Source organism: Cibotium barometz, chromosome 10 (assembly GCF_041138505.1).
Source record: "Cibotium barometz isolate CiBa-2024 chromosome 10, ASM4113850v1, whole genome shotgun sequence".
In the NCBI taxonomy this organism is placed as follows: Eukaryota; Viridiplantae; Streptophyta; class Polypodiopsida; order Cyatheales; family Cibotiaceae; genus Cibotium; species Cibotium barometz.
In genome coordinates, this window is record NC_141055.1 from 5,555,771 (window position 1) to 5,575,996 (window position 20,226).

General features: G+C 44.8%; 1 protein-coding gene across 4 annotated transcripts in view; it reads right to left on the reverse strand.

The window, feature by feature from the left end:
• Positions 1-2,208: 2,208 nt before the first annotated feature.
• Positions 2,209-20,226, reverse strand: part of LOC147634470 (nuclear transcription factor Y subunit A-1-like) — a 43,840-nt gene continuing 25,822 nt past the window's right edge. Inside the window, exons 2-7 of one of the 4 annotated variants that reach the window (XM_086803555.1) lie at positions 4,056-4,336; positions 3,839-3,970; positions 3,516-3,604; positions 3,325-3,396; positions 3,021-3,188; positions 2,209-2,920 (exon numbers count right to left, since the gene is read on the reverse strand). In XM_086803555.1, the coding sequence (XP_086659681.1) occupies positions 2,765-2,920; positions 3,021-3,188; positions 3,325-3,396; positions 3,516-3,604; positions 3,839-3,863 (510 nt within the window). In that variant the 5' untranslated portion in view covers positions 3,864-3,970; positions 4,056-4,336 and the 3' untranslated portion in view covers positions 2,209-2,764. Of the gene's footprint in view, positions 2,921-3,020; positions 3,189-3,324; positions 3,397-3,515; positions 3,623-3,838; positions 4,337-20,226 lie in introns of all 4 variants that reach the window. The other 3 variants (XM_086803556.1, XM_086803554.1, XM_086803553.1) reach the window with 3 other exon arrangements.

Below are 20,226 nucleotides of genomic sequence, written 5' to 3' on the forward strand. Positions count from 1 at the left end.
ATGTGTACCCATGGGTAAGTATTTTAAAGGTGATGACATGAATGATGCCATTGCAATCAAATTGGAGGGCCTGACCACAACTACGATCCTAGATTGTGGATCAAAAATTTGGTTTCAAGACATCTTGTGAAGCGAATATGAGATTTGTAGGTTGTTGGTGGATATATGTGTGCTTTGTTCATATATAGTGACACTATAACTAGTACCATAGGAGGTGACTATGTTGGAGATTTTAAGTTTGTTGTAACTACATAAGTTTTTTCAAACACTATTTGGTAAGTTGTTATAGGTAATCATGTTTGATAGTCTATCCCAGATTATGAGTGACAAGCTCCACAAGAAAAACTTCCAAGAATGGAAGTTCATGATGAGAAACGTCCTCATAGGAAAAGTATATAAGGAGTTAGTTTCAGGTGATGAGAAGGAACCGATATATATATATGTATGTATATGTATATGTATATGTATATGTATATGTATATGTATGTGTGTGTGTGTGTGTGTGTGTGTGTGTGTGTGTGTGTGTAATATATCTATCTATATGTTTACTATATATTATGCACAAGCTTTTGCGAGGGAAGGGGACACGTGGCGTTTGGAAGAAGGTTAAGTGTTGGAGTAGGGAAAAGAGAGGAGACGAGCCACATGTTGGGGCAGAGAGAGAGAGAGAGAGAGAGAGAGAGAGAGAGGGGGGAGGGGAGGAGTGGAAGCCACATATTGGGGGGAAAGGGGAGAGAGGTGGTAAGTTGAGAGAAGAAAATTTAAATAAATAATATAATACAAAACTATAAAGAATAAGCATAAATATATGAAATGCAAATATATATAATAACAATATATAAACATATAATGAGTAAGGATATTACATAAATATATATATTAAATATAAGTATAAATATATACAATACAAATATATATAATAACAATATATAAACATGTAATGAGTAAGGGTATTTTATATATATATATAATCTATGTTAATATATTATAATATTATATATCTAATACATAAATTTAAATAAGAAAATTAAAGACATATATATAGTAAATATATCATAATAATGATATATAAATCAAGACACAAAAATATATAATAGTATTACATTCGCATGCGAGATGGGTGTGAGAAGAGAAAGAGTGCATGTGTACATATATGTGTGAGAGAGAGGATTGTGTCTATGTATGTGACAAACAAATAGAATATATGTGAGACAAATATACATCTATATGAGAGTTGCACATGTACACATGCATATACAAACACACATCATATAAAAACACACGCATACACACTCACTCACATATGCTTGGACATATATATACATATGCATAGATGCACACACATATGCACACTCACATATGCACATGCATATGTATGCACATATACATATAAGCAAAAACTTTATGCCACCAACAACACGAGTCACTCCTTAATATAATTCTCTCTCTCTCTCTCTCTCTCTTTATAATTCACTAGTGCGAGGGCCTTTACAAAGGCCATGATCCATCCGAGTTCAAGTCCCACTGTTGGTCGTATATGCCATCGTGTTGCATTCTACCAACGTTAATACCTCTCTCTCTCTCTCTCTCTCTCTTTGGATCATCACTAGAGAATTAGAGCCATCATTTCCCACCACCATAGGACTTTCTCCCACCAGCTCAAGTACATTGGATACCATGATGCAACAACCTATGCATGACATTTTAGGGTATGTGAGAGCTTGACGCTCTTTGTATTGGGATCAACCTTGGTCTTGTTCTTTTCTTTTATTTTTAGTACCCATGGTAATGTATTCCATGGACGTGATGTAATCTTTTGGTCTATGGGTCATTTTGGCCTTTTGTAGACGTTAATATATCTTTCTTTCTTTCTTTTTCTCTCTCCATGCAAATCATAACTTAATTTCTAACTTTAACAATGTAATGTTGATTAATAATAATCTTTAGCTACACTAAAAATGACCATTTTTTGTGGTTAGTGCCCCTCATTTTCATATGGCTTGAAGATTTTGTAAGACGCGCTTAAAATCTTATTAATCTTTTCTCCTCAAGCTAGAAGCTACAACACAAATATTTCAACCTTTAATTTTGGCCCACTTATGCACTATGCTATAGATTTAAAAACATCGACATATTTTTTTGGCGCCCACTTCAAAATTTTGTATCACTTGAAAGTAAGTCCACTCCCCCCAACAATGCACATAAGGCTGTGTAAAGTGCAAACCACTGCTTATTTCACTACTACAATTATTAGCAGAACAACAAATTGTTACAAGGCACAACATTTAAACAACGTTGGGTATACTATTTCCACCACCTCTGCCCAATCAAGCAATGCACACCTTAACCCAGATGTCAACAACTGCCTCCATAACCACGTGTACGAAGTATTCCAAGAAAATAACAGGCTGAGCTCTATTGTTTTGCAGTGTCACTATGTATGAAAGGGAGCAGAAGCAGCATACATCTTCATTGGATTGCAATAGCTCTTTGCTGCCAACCACTTGCCATTATATACCTACAATTCTCCCACTATGCCATCATCATCCACCCGACGAAGGGTCTGAAAGGTAAAAATGTGATGGTATTTAATGTGACCTATGATAGTCTCCCTTTTTCTTGTTGAGCCAGCTACCATGAGAGAACACAGCAGGCCATTAATTACCTCCAGCGAAAGTGGACAGTCCCCTACTATGCCCTTGGTGACTGTATGCCTTGACTCCCTGATCTCAGAAAGGAATTGCCTATTCGCCCTGCCTGCTTGTTAATCAGAAGTATTGCCCCCTTGCAAAGCCTGCCCTTCTGGTTCCTCGTTTGAGTGGGTCTTTGTGTCCTCATCTGATTTTGCTTTTGAAAAGCGGCCTCCACATCCCCTTGCTCTCCTCTTTGCATGTAGATGGCGTGATTCATGCAAATAGGGCTGAAACAAAAAGCTCTCTTCAGTGTCTAACCATGAAGAGAACTGTTCACAATGCACATACTGCAAAGGGTCACCATAAGGACGTTATCAGATTACAAACCTTCCTACTTTTTACTAGTTTGTTTTCTAACTCAGCCTTGGCTCGGGATTGCCGCCTCCTCATGATGCCATTGTACTGCTTAGCATTCACATACACAGGCTCTTCTTCTGTCATGTCTGAAGGTAGGAGCCGCCGACTTTGCTGAGCTCCAAGCATATGCTGATAGATCTAGAACCCAATTTACAGCAGGCCGTACCAAGAAAGAAAAAAAACTATTAATATATACGGCATCCATATATGCATGCCCATCGTTCAATACAATAATGAAGATTGACCAAAAATATAGTCAAGTTGCTCATCCCACCATAGCTTGGCCTCCATACGCAGCAATGAGTCCACAGGAATAAGGGTCGACGTACGGATATGCTACACACCCCTGGGAAATCAAAATTTTCAAAAGGAAAACTTATGCAGCTCCATAAGAAAAATGGTGAGTTTCAATGAAGCTTCCTCTTTTACCATCATTTTTCATTAATAGATCATAATCATACCCACCATTGAATACCCTGGTTCAAGTTGTGCATGTGTCATTGACTGCCCACCTGCACCAAGGGGGAACCCTGCCACTGTGCCAGCCTCAATTCCTGCTTGCAGCCACAGATCTGGTAACTTCAGGTACCCATTTTAATAGTCAACAATGTGTTGGAAGACACGAAAAAATATTGATCTCATTCTATTCCCAGGTGTAGTGTTGAAGTAAAACACGTGCTCTTCTCTGAGACAGACTTAAAAGACACCTTTACAAGATATATATTCTTAGATAAACAAAACAAATACATGAAGGCAACTCTAGCAGTCCAGTACGGAAAAGAACATACTCATGTAAAACACCTTATTATGCATCACAGAAGGGAGGGCAGCATAACTCCACAGTAAGATGGGTGCCAACGAAGGACGTAGAGGCCCGAGAAAGAGTCCCAACTTATTGGTCACATCAGATTCACCTTACACTGCAGCAAGATAGGGCCAAATGAACACGAACTCTCCAAAAGGGAGAACTCATTGAAATCACACTTTCGGGCAGATAATCCTCACCTGGACCCTGCACTTCACAAGGTTTACTGGGCTTATCCCATAATGAAGGTTTTGCACAAGAGTCCAACCATTTTTCTCTTCCAATGAGGTCGATCGAGGACACAGCAGTGGCCAAATTAACCATTAAAAAATATCGGTGCAGGAAAACCCAACGCTTAGATCATGTGGCACATAGCACCCTTTATCCCCAGCTTCTTGGCTTGCAAGGCACAGATACAGACCCATTATGGACTAAGCAACACTCCCAAATAGCTGCCAGCCTTGTCAAGACAAGCCGAACACTGCTCAGGATGCAAAGAATTCCCTTGTAAGCATACAACCACACATGCTCAAAAATTGCTTATTGCTATCATTGAGCCCATCCCTAAGAGTTCATCTATAAAGGTGAAGAAGTTAAATAGGTACCTTGAAGAGAAATGGCCTCGTGCTTTCCTGTGAGCCAGACCAGAATGCTTGTGTTTTACAAGTTCAATGAAAAGAAGATATTTTCCATAGCAAAGTTGCACCTGCACACATGTTTGTGTGCTTGAAACTGTTTTAGCGTGACTTGGCTAAGCAAGAAATAGACCACAGTGGCCACTTCATCTTGTGAGGCAGAGTACAGAGCAGCCTACACTACTACTGTTGAGTGTGTTTGGCTGCGTCGTCTCATGACTGATATGGATATTTCAGTGGAGGAGCCTACACCTATCTATACTGATAGTCAGAGTGCCATTGCTGTGGCCAGGAATCCTGTGTTTCATGCTCGCACGAAACACATTGAGATTCACTATCATTTTGTTCGGGAGAGACTCCAGGCAGGAGATATCAGTCTGATCTACTGTCCTACAGATCAGAATGTGGCAGACATCTTCACCAAGGCATTACCACGTCCGAAATTCGAAGCATTCCGCACTGCTTTGAATTTGTTTTCTTTTGGTGGATGATGTACAGTGATCACATATCACTCCAGGGGGGTTTGTTGGGTTTTATGCTGTGTATGCACCCAGAGGAGTGCTAGTGATCATCAGTAGATTACTGGGGCACTTTTTACTTCAGTTAGTGGAGGTTTTTTCCCCCAGTTTAGCTTAGTTTCATAAGCAGTTTATAAGTGTTTTGGTCCACCCGGCACATTTTATGGCCGGACATGTGAACACATCTCTTTAGGTCACTTATTATGTGGCTATTGTACTTCACATTTTATCATCTGAATATACAAGCAGTCGTGTTCTCTCTGTTGCTCTCCACGCCTGTGCTTGCAGCATCCCCAAACCCTAACCCTAACAGTGCATAGGCCTTCACATAAGCCTCAATGTCTTTACGCATGTTTGGCCAAAAGAAATATCTCTGAATCATGCGAGTAGTAGGCATAATACCTCTATGACCAGCATAAGGTGGAGCATGACATTCATCCATAACCGTTGGACGCAAATCCTTCACCACACATAGACAATTATCCTTCATAAGATAACCCTCGTTGATAACATAAGAGGCATGTGAATGACCAGCCATCAAATCAGTCCATATATGGCAAAAATCAGCATCCAAATGGTACAAATCTCGCATGGCAGATAAGTCTCCATGAGAGGCCACTGAGACTGCAGCAACATAAGGCCTCCTGGATAATGCATCGGCCACCACATTTTTCTTTCCTGGAGTATGCACAATCTGAAAATGAAACATGGAAAGAAAATTTGCCATTCTCATCTGCTTCTCTGAAAGCTTTGTTTGAGAAAAAAATTATCTCAAGCTTTGATGATTTGTCTTGACTACAAATCCAGCCCCAAGAAGATAATGTTTCCATATCTTTAAGGCATGAATTACAGCCAAGAGCTCTTTCTCATAGATATCCATATGAAGCTTGGCATCATGCAAACGACGGCTCTCGTATGCAACTGCATGCCCTTCTTGATTTAGGACAGCTCCTATACAATCACCACAAGCATCACATTCAACTACAAATGACTTGTGCAAGTCAGGAACAATCAGAACGGGTCCGCATATGATAGCATACTTGAGCTGCAAGAAAGCATCCCGTTCCTTTGAAGTCCATTTGAAAGTGATTTTCTTCTTTGTGAGATCATGTAGAGGAGTGGCAATCATAGCAAAATGCCTTATGAAACGCCTGTAATATGAACATAATCCCAGAAAACTACGTACTTGATGTACGTTTTGCAATTCGGGCCAATTCCAAATGGTCTCTATCTTTGCAGGATCCATTGTAACTCCATCTTTGGATACAATATGACCCAAATAATGAATCTCTGAAAGAAAAAACTCACTTTTCTTGGCATTAATGAAAAGTTTATGCTTCCGCAACTCTTCAAACACTGTGACCAAATGAGTTCTGTGTTCCTGCTCATTCTTGGAGAAAACCAAGATATCATCAAAGAATACTCCTGTAAATTTACGATGGGGTCGGAATATCCTATCCATCATACGATTAAACGTAGCAGGAGCATTGGTGAGACCAAAAGGCATTACCAAAAATTCATATAGTCCGAAAGCTGTCCTTAATGCAGTTTTATGGACATCTTGTGGAACCACTCTTATTTGGTGATAACCACTCTTCAAATCAAGTCGGCTGAAACAAGCCGAACCATCAAGCTTATCCAAAATATCATCAATTCGCGGAATTGGGAATCTGTTCTTGATGGTAAGCTTGTTCAAAGCTCTATAGTCGACACACATGCGGAATGATCCGTCCTTCTCCTTCTTTTGAACAAGAAGCACAGGAGAGCAGTAAGGTGAGGAACTGGGCTGAACCAAACCTTTCTCTAAAAGCTCGTTTACCTGCTTCATGATCTCTTCTTGTTGTGCAGAACTCACTCGGTATGCGGGTTTGTTGGGTGGAGAACTACCTGGCACAAGATCTATGCGGTGATCTTCGGGCCTTTGGGGAGGTAATTCTCTTGGCAAAGTATTAGCAAAACAGTCATTGAATGCATAAAGAAAATTCAGCCTATCATTAGACATAGCATCCACATTTTGATGATTTGGCACAAGCCTATCACGCACAAAAACCAAGTACGCAGAAAGACTCTTTTTCATTGCTTTATTAATTTGGATGTGTGATACAAGTGGGATGGAATCCCCTTCTTTGCCAGCATCAATAAAATGCATGCGGGCTTTATGCATAAAAGAAATCATGTTGGACTTGTAGTCTTTGCGGGGCTCAAGCCTATGGTGCCACGGCTTGCCCAACAATACATTACATCCATTTAGTGGAGCAACTAGGAAATGTTCATTATCAAGGTAGCCCTGGATATGGATGCGTAACTTCCCTATCAATGGGTAATCTGCACCTCTTTACCAATAAATGCAGCTTCGGCTTCAATCTGAGGTCCCATGTTCTCAACCTCAATACCCAATGCAGCTCCCATTTGCATAGAGATGAAGTTATCAGTTGCACAGTCATCAAACATGAATAAGGCGGGCTGATCCTTGATTTGCCCCCAAGCCTTGCAAACCATTCGCTCTTTTGCATCATGACTTGTATTTCCTTGCACATCAGGAACTGCATGTACATTAGCCTTGGTTTGCTTGTCCTCGTGCTTTGGTTTGCGATCTGGGCATTGTCGAAACATGTGGTCTTTGCTACCACAAGAAAAGCATTTTCCATCCTTGGCATATTGCTCTCTTTGCTCCGGGGTTAAGCCGAATTTGTTCTTCCTTGGGCCCTGATCTTTAGATGTGTTATTTTCAGCTTTACTACCCTTGTAGGTCTCCCAGAAGTTCTTTTTAGGTGACTGTCCACCCTTTTGCAGATTTGGGACAGCCTTGTCTTTCCCCTTTGAACCTCCTTGATCCTGTTTAATCTTGAGCACCAATTGCTCTGTAGCAAGAGCAGAAGCTGTGAGCTGTTGCAAAGTATGTTTCGGGTGCAATTCAATGCCCGAACGATATGCTGGTTGCAGTCCAGAACGAAACTTCCTCTTTCTTTCATCCTCAGTGATTTGCATAAAGGGAGTTACTTCCAGCAACACTTTCCAGAACTTGTTTACATACTGTTGCACGCTTTCATGATCTCTTTGCTCCAGCCTGTCCCACTTTTGGGTGAGAGTTTTTGGTGGCAAAAACTGAGCATAGAATCTATCCTTAAATTCCTTCCAGGTACAAATGGGATCCTTGGTGATCTTTTCAATGATCCACCAATGAGCAGCAGTCCCTTTCAAAAACATGCTAGCATGGCGTACTTTTGACTTTTCGGTGAAGTCCTCATCGCTAAAAGCAATGTTGAACTGTGCCACAAATGCTAACACTTTAGAAGCATCATGTTCTCCATGAAAGACATCAAACTTGACAGATTTATCACCTGCTTTAAATTCTTTGAGCTTTCTGGCATGAGGCTCACGGTCTTCTCTTTTTCTTTTCCCCTTATCCAACGGGGCAGCCCTATCTGCATGGGCTCCATGGGCCGTCATAGAAGTTTCATGAGGCACGGTGGCATGTGCTCCACGAACTTGAAACTCTGATGCATGTGACTTACCTGCATAAGGCAGTGTCTCTCCATGAGACAACTCAGAAGGCAAAATTTTTCTAGCAGCAGACCTGTCACCCTTACCATGGGATACATGTCTTGCATGCATGTGACTTTTATGCTCTCCATGAGCACTAGCATATATATATCTATCAGGCTTGGTGCCTTGTGGGGAAGACGCATGACGAGAGGTGACTGTCACCTCTTCCTTTTGCATAAAAGATTTCAGCCTTTGAGATGCGGGATCTCCATGCTTCAAACGAGATGGATTTCTGAATTTCAGCTCTCCGTCGTCCCCCTCTTTGATATCACCTTTGCGGAGGAGGTAGGCAAGTGCCAACTCCCTTGGCTTCTTGCCCACTTCCCGTGCCATAGACTCAAAAGTTACATCTACCATTGCATCAGCTTTCCTAGCTTCAATGGCACTTTGCACATGGGGACCTTCATGCAAAAATTTTAACTCTTGCTCTTGTGCCTGCAAAAGTTTTCTCATAGGTTCCATTTCAGCCCTCATTGCATCAGGCTCTTGTTCAAGCATAACTCTCTTTCCCGGAGACAGTTGACCCTTTGATTCACTATCATTTACCCTTTCAAGGGGCTTGTGTCTTCCTCGCAAGGCATCAGACCCACGAGAGGCACTAGATGGACCCATAGTTGTTTCTCGTACGCGTACGAACAGGTTCGTACGGTACGATACTGTACGAATTCGTACGATATCGTACGGTATGAGGTTTTTTTTTCCCCAAAAATTTTTTTCCTTAGAAAAAAAAATTCCAAATGCTAAAAAAAATATAGAAACCTGTCAGAATATGCAGCGGAGATGATGACCAAATCTGGGAACACGAGCAAAAAACGCAGGCAGAAAAACAGCACAAGAGAGAGAGAGATGTAGGCGTGCAACTCTGCTCTATATACACAAGAAGATCCCGAGGAATGATACAAATGAGGTATGGGGGCTGAGGACCTATATATACCCCCCTAGAGGGTAGTCGGCCAGCAATCTGGTGCCCAAAACTGATCAAAACCAGTCGGCCAGCAGCAAGAGTGCCCACGACTGATAAACACCCAGTCGGCCAACACTGTACTGCTCTTGGCACCCTCTGGTAGCCCTCCCAAGCCTCAGAAAAAATGGAAAAAATAGAGGAAAACACCTCATAAGGGCGGGCACACCCACAACAAAGGCCCTAGTGTATAAATCTAGACAGGAGATGACTTCTAACACCCCCTCTCAGCTCCTGGCTGTGTAACCAACCACTAGGAGCTGGGGTGCCACCTGAGCAAATCCTGAGAGCGACTTCGTGAAGTGGTCCACCGTACTGTCCTCCGTCGAACAGAACTCTAGCAAGATGTCATCAGCAACGATCTGTTCACGAACAAAGTGCCTCGGGATGACCATGGGTTCCTCCAGTGGAAGCCCAAACCTGCAATGTAACCTCCTCCTCTCCGTAAAACTGCTCCTGGGCCATAAGTAGATCCCCTCGTGTCCGGATCTCCTCCCCAAACCGAGTCACTCCAACCGCGGAGTCGGACTCCATCCAACAATCCCCCTTCTGTGTACAAGAGTCCATGATCCTTCGCATGCCGCAGAAACCACAGGAAACGCAATCCTGCCTCCCAAAGAGACATCTGCAACCATGAGCTTAACCGCCTCACCAGGAAGCTCCTGTCCAATCTGGTGTCCATCAACCAGATCAATGAACCATACAGCTTCTGAGTCACAGAGACATCACACTGCTCACAAGGATCACCACCTGTTACGGTGCACAAACAAGTCCTGGAAACCTGATGAAACCTATCAACCACCCCCTCTGAATCCAGAACCACAAAGCCTGGAGAAACCACCTCCTTCTGCAAGTAAGCACTCGTCACCTGCCTAGCTTTCCGAAAGGTCCCCGTGGAGAGAACATCCTCAACTACTAGAAGTTCTATGTCCCGAACACTACGAGACATCAGAGCATAATTGACCTGTTCAGCTTTCTCTGACTCACGAACACAAGAACTACCAACCTCAGTACTGGAAAGTTCCTGCCAATAACTGCTGCCATCTACTGGCAAGCTATCCACCACCTGGTCTCGGAAAGCCCGCACCTGCAGCGTATCCACACTTGAGTAGCCATTACCAGACTGCCACTCATCACAAACCTGAGGACCTAGGAGAGAGAGTGCTGAAAGCCTGTAAACTCCATTCTCCACTCCACCTTCCCAAACCACTTGGCCTGTTGCTTTGTCCCGGAGAGCAACAAAATGCTCATCAAACTCCACCCGTACGCCAGTCTTGCAAACCTGATGCACTGACAACAGATGAAAACCAAGTGCCGGAACATACAACACCTGGGAGAAACGCTTCCCCCCTCTGCTATCGGGAACTATCTCCATCCTGCCCACTGTGAACTGGGATAGTGGACGTATCCCCAGTAAGAATATGACCAGAAAGCCTGCAGAGATCCTGTAAACCGGAACGGGAAGGAGTCATGTGCCTGGAAGCACCACTATCGAGAATCCACACCAGATGTAACCTCTTGAAGAAGGAAGATGCCGCCTATGAAAAGGAAGTGCAACCACCTGTTGTGCAGGACACAACCACCTTCTTGTGGAGGAGGAAGCGTAGGAGGAGTTGCCTTTGGATAGATTGAACAGTCCACTGGAAATGGAGAAACAGCTGCCAGTTTGCAGAGTATAGCCGCCAGCCGCCTAGATGTAGGAACACAAGGATGGCCCACGCCTGCCTACAAGAGAACAAGGCATCGCAGCCTGAAGGTATGCAGCCGCCTTCGTGTGGAAGAAAGGGGCGCCTGGCTGAGTCACCTGGCTGCAGCCTGTGTCACCAATTGGCCGACCATTTGGTCCATTCCTAGTTTTTGCGTCTCGTTCACTTGAGGCCAGGCCGGTGTCTCGTGTGAAGAGGCCAGTATTTTGCTGACATGGACGGGAGCCAGACTGGTGCCACCCGTGTGTTAGCAGGATGGTGTCGTATGGACGGGAGCCAGATCAGTGCCACCCGTGTATGACCTGGACTGTGCTCGATCCATGGGACTGTCACGCCATGGAAGAGCCAGTATTCGTGCCGTGTTTTGCCTATGGGACTGTCACACCATAGGGAAACTCGTGCCTGGAACTGTGTCTTACCTATGGGACTGTCACTCCATAGGAAGACCAGGTTTTTATGTTTTATGTCGTGCCAGTTCTGTGCCGACAGATATTTTGTACATGTTCCATGAACGGGAGATATGTCCATGTTACTTTTTGCACATGCACACATATTTTGCATGTTTGAAACTGTTTTCGCATGACATGTATTCGTGTGTTTGCCTGCTTGACGTGTTACTTACTGAGCGGGGACGCCTGCCAGTGAATCGTGAAGTCTGCTCTGTATTCTGACGAGTTTCAGTGCATGTGAACAGGTGGTAAGTATATGGTACATGTTGTTTAATGTTATTTAATTCTAACCCCTTTGTTTTATAAGGTTAGGGGTTCACACTCATTTAAAAGTGGGCACCCCCTTTGGGCACCCACTTAGGGGCCAAGGTGGGGAGCCTCACTTTTAAGTGAGTGTGGGGGTGGGCATGGTCACCAACCCCCACTAGTCCCCTTTCATGCAAGCGTGGAAATCTTGAGTTGTACCTTCACATTAAATTTTATTAAAAAGGTTTACCCCTTCAAGCGTAAAAATCCCATCGCTTCTTCTTGGCGTTGCTTCATCACCCTTCGTAAGCTTCCTGACGGCTGGAGTTTTGCTACGCTTGCTGCTGGGGGTGCTTATGCTGCTGCTGCCTGCGCCAAACTCTCTACAGGCGGTCAGCACAGATTGCAGGTGTGCTACACACAGGCTGCGCATGCTTCTTTGAGGCGGCTGCTTCCTCTACGCCATCTCCTACAGGCTGCTGCTCATACAGGCGACTACACCTGACTGCTGGCGGCTCCTATACTCTCCCAGCCGACTGCACACACTTCAGCCAGGTGCCCTTCCTCACAGGCGGCTGCCCCACTTCAGGTCGCATCTCTGTTCCCTCCTAGGTGGCTGCGCATCTGTACTACAGGCAGCAACTGTACTGCAGCCAGGCGCCTGTGTACAGCATACAGGTGCCCTTCCTCCCACAAGCGGCTAAACCCTTTATCTGGCGGCTGTTTACCCACTGGCTGCGTTGTCTTGTTCTTTTGCAAGCAAACGTGGGCCATCTTCTCTCCACTGCAGCCAGGCCTCTCCTCCAAGTGGGTTCTCCTTCGTTCACAACAGGTGGCTGTTATTTCTTGCGGTGGAACTTGCCTTGGTGGTTCACCACGAGGCGATTGAGTCTTCATCAAAGGGACTTCGCATCACCTGGAAGACTTCATCATACTACAAGTATTGGTTTCATATCAACCATCTACAAGTAAGTGATTTTCAGATTTGAGTAAAGTATTATATGTTTAAATCTGGTAAAAGATTCGTCCCGCTCGGCCTACACCCGTTCGGTGCCGGGTTGTCCAAGCTATATGGGCGAACCTCGGTCCAAAGGTGCTGAGATAGGGAGAGCCAGGCGTTAGTACGAGAGCGCCTGTCTGTGCGTGGTCTCGGAACACCAGTGTGGCGCTCTCCGCGGAGTCCAGTGAAAGCACAGGACCGTAGCGATTGGACCACACTAGTGGTCGATCTGCTTCGAGCTTCTACATCGAAATTCGAGCTACTTGTTTGGTACTGTTTTCATATGTACATGGACATTATCTGGTTCTCAGAACCCATGGAGCATTGTATTCATTAAATACTCCCAATAAATATATCATATATTGAGGGGGGGGTCGGCCCGTTCCGGCCCCAGTGCTGGTGTCCAACTTTCCATTTCTGTTCATTTAAATTCAAGTTGTTTTAAAGTTGTCCATTTCAAATTTGTGGTTTTAAAGTTGTGCTATTAAGCGTGTGGGTGTCCAACGGAGTCTTTCCCACTTGACGGGATCGGTTTCATTGGTATCAGAGCCAGGTTGTTTCCCTCTTCCTAGTGGGGAAACGAACTTGTGTACTGGACATCCCGCTTTTAGCAAACTTTGAACACAATGGACAGCCAAGGCAACCCTTTGGAAGTACCAAATTCGAGGGGTCCCTCTAGTGCCTCTCGTGGGTCTGATGCCCTGCGTGGTAGACACAAGCCCCTTGAAAGGGTTATGGATAGTGAATCCAAAGGTCAACTGTCTCCAGGAAAGACAGTTATGCTTGAACAAGACCCTGATGCTATGAAAGCTGAAATGGAACATATGAGAAAACTTTTGCAGGCTCAAGAGCAAGAATTGAAGTTTTTGCATGAAGATCCTCATCTGCAAAGTGCTATTGAAGCCAGGAAGGCTGATGCTATGGTTGACGTAACCTTTGAATCAATGGCTCGTGAAGTGGGCAAGAAACCAAGGGAGTTGGCACTTGCCTATCTCCTTCGCAAAGGAGATATCAAAGAGGGGGATGACGGGGAGCTGATTTTCAGAAATCCACCTCGTTTAAAGCATGGAGATCCCGCATCCCAGAGGCTGAAATCTTTTATGCAAAAGGAAGAGGTGACTGTCACCTCTCGACATGCATCCTCTCCCCAAGGCACTAAGCCTGACAGATTTATGTATGCCAGTGCTCATGGAGGGCACGAAAGTCACATGCATGCAAGATATGTATCTCATGGTGACAGGTCTGCTTCCAGAAAAATTTTGCCTTCTGAGTTGTCTCATGGAGACACTATGCCATATGCAGGTAAGTCACATGCATCTGAGCTTCGAGTTCGTGGAGCACATGCCGCCGTGCCCCATGAAGCTTCTTTGATGGCCCATGGAGCCCATGCAGACAGGGCTACCCCGTTGGATAAGGGGAAAAGAAAAAGAGAGGACCATGAGCCTCATGCCAGGAAGCTCAAGGAGTTCAAAGCAGGTGATAAATCTGTCAAATTTGATGTCTTTCATGGTGAACATGATGCTTCTAAGGTGCTAGCGTTTGTGGCACAGTTCGACATTGCTTTTAGCGATGAGGACTTTACAGAAAAGTCGAAGGTGCGCCATGCTAGCATGTTTCTGAAAGGCACTGCTGCCCATTGGTGGATCACCGAAAAGATCACCAAGGATCCCATCTCTACTTGGAAGGAATTCAAAGATAGATTTTATGCTCAGTTCTTGCCACCCAATGCGGAGCAAACTCTCACTCAAAAGTGGGACAGGCTGGAACAAAAAGATAATGAGAATGTGCAACAGTATGTTAACAAATTTTGGAAAGTGTTGCTGGAAGTGACTCCCTTCATGCTAATCTCAGAGGAGGAAAGAAAGAGGAAGTTTCGTTCTGGATTGCAACCTGCATATAGATCGGGTATTGAATTGCACCCAAAACATACGTTGCAACAACTCACAGCGTCTGCCCTTGCTACAGAGCAATTGGTACTCAAGATCAAGCAAGATCAAGGAGGTTCCAAGGGGAAGGACAAGGCTGTCCCAAATCAGCAAAAGGGTGGACAGCCACCTAAAAAGAACTTCCGGGAGCCTTACAAGGGTGGTAAAGCTGAAAATAACACATCAAAAGAACAGGGCCCAAGGAAGAACAAATTTGGACTAACCCCGGAGCAAAGAGAGCAATATGCTAAGGATGGAAAATGCTTTTCTTGTGGTAGCAAAGACCACATGTTTCGGCAATGCCCAGATCGCAAACCAAAGCACGAGGACAAGCACACCAAAGCAAATGTTCATGCAGTTCCTGATGTGCAAGGTAATACAGGTCATGATGCAAAAGAGCGTATGGTTTGCAAGGCTTGGGGGCAAATCAAGGATCAGCCCGCATTATTCATGTTTGATGATTGTGCAACTGACAATTTCATCTCTATGCAAATGGCAGCTGCATTGGGAATTGAGGTTAAAAACATGGGACCTCAGATTGAAGCCGAAGCTGCATTTATTGGTAAAGAGGTGCAGGTTACCCCTTTGATTGGGAAGTTGCGTATCCATATACAGGGCTATCTTGACAATGAGCATTTCCTAGTTGCTCCTTTGAATGGATGTGATGTATTGTTGGGCAAGCCGTGGCACCATAGGCTTGAGCCCCGCAAAGACTACAAGTCCAATATGATTTCTTTTATGCATAAAGGCCGCATGCACTTTATTGATGCTGGCAAAGAAGGGGATTCCATCCCAGTTGTATCACACATCCAAATTAATAAAGCAATGAAAAAGAGTCTTTCAGCGTACTTGGTTTTTGTGCGTGATAGTCTTGTGCCAAATCATCAAAGTGTGGATGCTATGTCTAATGATAGGCTGAATTTTCTTAATGCATTCAACGACTGTTTTGCTGACTCGTTGCCAGGTGAATTACCTCCCCAAAGGCCCGAAGATCACCGCATAGATCTTGTGCCAGGTAGTTCTCCTCCTAACAAACCCGCATACCGAGTGAGTGCTGCACAACAAGAAGAAATTATGAAGCAGGTTAACGAGCTTTTAGAGAAAGGTTTGGTTCAGCCCAGTTCCTCACCTTACTGCTCTCCTGTGCTTCTTGTTCAAAAGAAGGACGGATCATTCCGTATGTGTGTGGACTATAGAGCTTTGAACAAGCTTACCATCAAGAACAGATTTCCAATTCCACGTATTGATGATATCTTGGATAAGCTTGATGGTTCGGCTTGCTTTAGCAGACTTGATTTGAAGAGTGGTTATCACCAGATACGCGTGGTGCCACAAGATGTCCATAAGACTGCATTCAGGACAGCTTTTGGATTATATGAATTCTTGGTAATGCCTTTTGGTCTCACCAATGCTCCTGCTACCTTTAATCGTATGATGGATAGGATATTCCGACCCCATCGCAAGTTTACAGGAGTCTTCTTTGATGATATCTTGGTTTTCTCCAAGAATGAGCAGGAACACAGAACTCATTTGGTCACAGTGTTCGAAGAGTTGCGGAAGCATAAACTTTTCGTCAATGCTAAGAAAAGTGAGTTTTTCCTTTCAGAGATTCATTATCTGGGACATATTGTATCCAAGGATGGGGTTACAATGGATCCTGCAAAGATAGAGACTATTCGGAATTGGCCCGAATTGCAAAACGTACATCAAGTACGTAGTTTTCTGGGATTATGTTCATACTACAGGCGTTTCATAAGGCATTTTGCTATGATTGCCACTCCTCTACATGATCTCACGAAGAAGAAAACTGCTTTCAAATGGACTTCAAAGGAACAGGATGCTTTCTTGCAGCTCAAGCATGCGATCATATGTGGTCCAGTATTGATTGTTCCTGACTTGCACAAGTCATTCGTGGTTGAATGTGATGCTTGTGGTGATTGCATAGGAGCTGTCCTAAATCAAGAAGGGCATGCAGTTGCATACGAGAGCCGTCGTTTGCATGATGCCGAGCTTCATATGGATATCTATGAGAAAGAGCTCTTGGCTGTAATTCACGCCTTAAAGATTTGGAAACACTACCTTCTTGGGGCTGAATTTGTAGTCAAGACAGATCATCAAAGCTTGAGATACTTTCTATCTCAAACCAAGCTTTCAAAGAAGCAGATGAGAATGGCAAATTTTCTTTCCATGTTTCATTTTCAGATTGTGCATACTCCAGGAAAGAAAAATGTGGTGGCCGATGCACTTTCTAGGAGGCCTTATATTGCTGCAGTCTCAGTGGCCTCTCATGGAGATCTATCTGCTATGAGAGATTTGTATCATTTGGATGCTGATTTTTGCCATATATGGACTGATTTGATGGCTGGTCATTCACATGCCTCTTATGTTATCAACGAGGGTTATCTCATGAAGGATAATTGCCTATGTGTGGTGAAGGATTTGCGTCCAAACGTTATGGACGAATGTCACGCTCCACCTTATGCTGGTCATAGAGGTATTATGCCTACTACTCGCATGATTGAGAGGTATTTCTTTTGGCCAAGCATGCGTAAAGACATTGAGGCTTATGTGCGTGCATGTATCACTTGCCAAAAGGTGAAATTTGATAGGCAAAAGCCTCCAGGTTTGCTTCAGCCATTGCCTATTCCCTCGCAACCTTGGGAAAGTATCACGATGGATTTTATTATGGATTTGCCTAGATCCCAGCATGGGAATGATGCTATTTGGACTATTGTGGACAGGTTTAGCAAGCAAGCTCACTTCTTGCCCGTCAAGAAAACCATTAAAGCTGATCATATGGTAAAGCTTTTTCTTGCTAATATTTTCAAGCATCATGGTATGCCTAAATCCATTGTTGGGGATAGAGATCCCAGGACTACAAGCCTATTTTGGAGGGCTCTATTTGATAATATGGGTACTAAGCTTGAGTTTTCATCAGCTTATCATCCCCAAACGGAGCCGACCATTTGGTCCATTCCTAGTTTTTGCGTCTCGTTCACTTGAGGCCAGGCCGGTGTCTCGTGTGAAGAGGCCAGTATTTTGCTGACATGGACGGGAGCCAGACTGGTGCCACCCGTGTGTTAGCAGGATGGTGTCGTATGGACGGGAGCCAGATCAGTGCCACCCGTGTATGACCTGGACTGTGCTCGATCCATGGGACTGTCACGCCATGGAAGAGCCAGTATTCGTGCCGTGTTTTGCCTATGGGACTGTCACACCATAGGGAAACTCGTGCCTGGAACTGTGTCTTACCTATGGGACTGTCACTCCATAGGAAGACCAGGTTTTTATGTTTTATGTCGTGCCAGTTCTGTGCCGACAGATATTTTGTACATGTTCCATGAACGGGAGATATGTCCATGTTACTTTTTGCACATGCACACATATTTTGCATGTTTGAAACTGTTTTCGCATGACATGTATTCGTGTGTTTGCCTGCTTGACGTATTACTTACTGAGCGGGGACGCCTGCCAGTGAGTCGTGAAGTCTGCTCTGTATTCTGACGAGTTTCAGTGCATGTGAACAGGTGGTAAGTATATGGTACATGTTGTTTAATGTTATTTAATTCTAACCCCTTTGTTTTATAAGGTTAGGGGTTCACACTCATTTAAAAGTGGGCACCCACTTAGGGGCCAAGGTGGGGAGCCTCACTTTTAAGTGAGTGTGGGGGTGGGCATGGTCACCAACCCCCACTAGTCCCCTTTCATGCAAGCGTGGAAATCTTGAGTTGTACCTTCACATTAAATTTTATTAAAAAGGTTTACCCCTTCAAGCGTAAAAATCCCATCGCTTCTTCCTGGCGTTGCTTCATCACCCTTCGTAAGCTTCCTGACGGCTGGAGTTTTGCTACGCTTGCTGCTGGGGGTGCTTATGCTGCTGCTGCCTGCGCCAAACTCTCTATAGACGGTCAGCACAGATTGCAGGTGTGCTACACACAGGCTGCGCATGCTTCTTTGAGGCGGCTGCTTCCTCTACGCCATCTCCTACAGGCTGCTGCTCATACAGGCGACTACACCTGACTGCTGGCGGCTCCTATACTCTCCCAGCCAACTGCACACACTTCAGCCAGGTGCCCTTCCTCACAGGCGGCTGCCCCACTTCAGGTCGCATCTCTGTTCCCTCCTAGGTGGCTGCGCATCTGTACTACAGGCAGCAACTGTACTGCAGCCAGGCGCCTGTGTACAGCATACAGGTGCCCTTCCTCCCACAAGCGGCTAAACCCTTTATCTGGCGGCTGTTTACCCACTGGCTGCGTTGTCTTGTTCTTTTGCAAGCAAACGTGGGCCATCTTCTCTCCACTGCAGCCAGGCCTCTCCTCCAAGTGGGTTCTCCTTCGTTCACAACAGGTGGCTGTTATTTCTTGCGGTGGAACTTGCCTTGGTGGTTCACCACGAGGCGATTGAGTCTTCATCAAAGGGACTTCGCATCACCTGGAAGACTTCATCATACTACAAGTATTGGTTTCATATCAACCATCTACAAGTAAGTGATTTTCAGATTTGAGTAAAGTATTATATGTTTAAATCTGGTAAAAGATTCGTCCCGCTCGGCCTACACCCGTTCGGTGCCGGGTTGTCCAAGCTATATGGGCGAACCTCGGTCCAAAGGTGCTGAGATCGGGAGAGCCAGGCGTTAGTACGAGAGCGCCTGTCTGTGCGTGGTCTCGGAACACCAGTGTGGCGCTCTCCGCGGAGTCCAGTGAAAGCACAGGACCGTAGCGATTGGACCACACTAGTGGTCGATCTGCTTCGAGCTTCTACATCGAAATTCGAGCTACTTGTTTGGTACTGTTTTCATATGTACATGGACATTATCTGGTTCTCAGAACCCATGGAGCACTGTATTCATTAAATACTCCCAATAAATATATCATATATTGAGGGGGGGGTCGGCCCGTTCCGGCCCCAGTGCTGGTGTCCAACTTTCCATTTCTGTTCATTTAAATTCAAGTTGTTTTAAAGTTGTCCATTTCAAATTTGTGGTTTTAAAGTTGTGCTATTACGCGTGTGGGTGTCCAGCGGAGTCTTTCCCACTTGACGGGATCGGTTTCAGCCTGGGTGAGTATGCTCAGTCTGAGGAGTGGCGGCCAACTGGAGAAGAGCATGCGCAGCAGTTCAGGTGGTGGCAGCCGCCTTTGGATGCAAAGCACCACTTGTTGGAGATGTACACGCAGCCTGAGGGTAGAGAGAGAAGCACCTGCTTGCAAGGGGAAAAAGACGACTCGCTGCTGCCTGTATTGGCCGCCTGCAGAGGATCACGTAGCCTGTTGGGAAACAGGTGCAGCCGCCTGGGAGAGTATAGAAGTGCAGAGTAAACAGCCGCCTGAATTTGCTCAGCCGTCAGCAAGAGATGAAGCGCAGCACAACCAAGGGTGATGGAGGCGC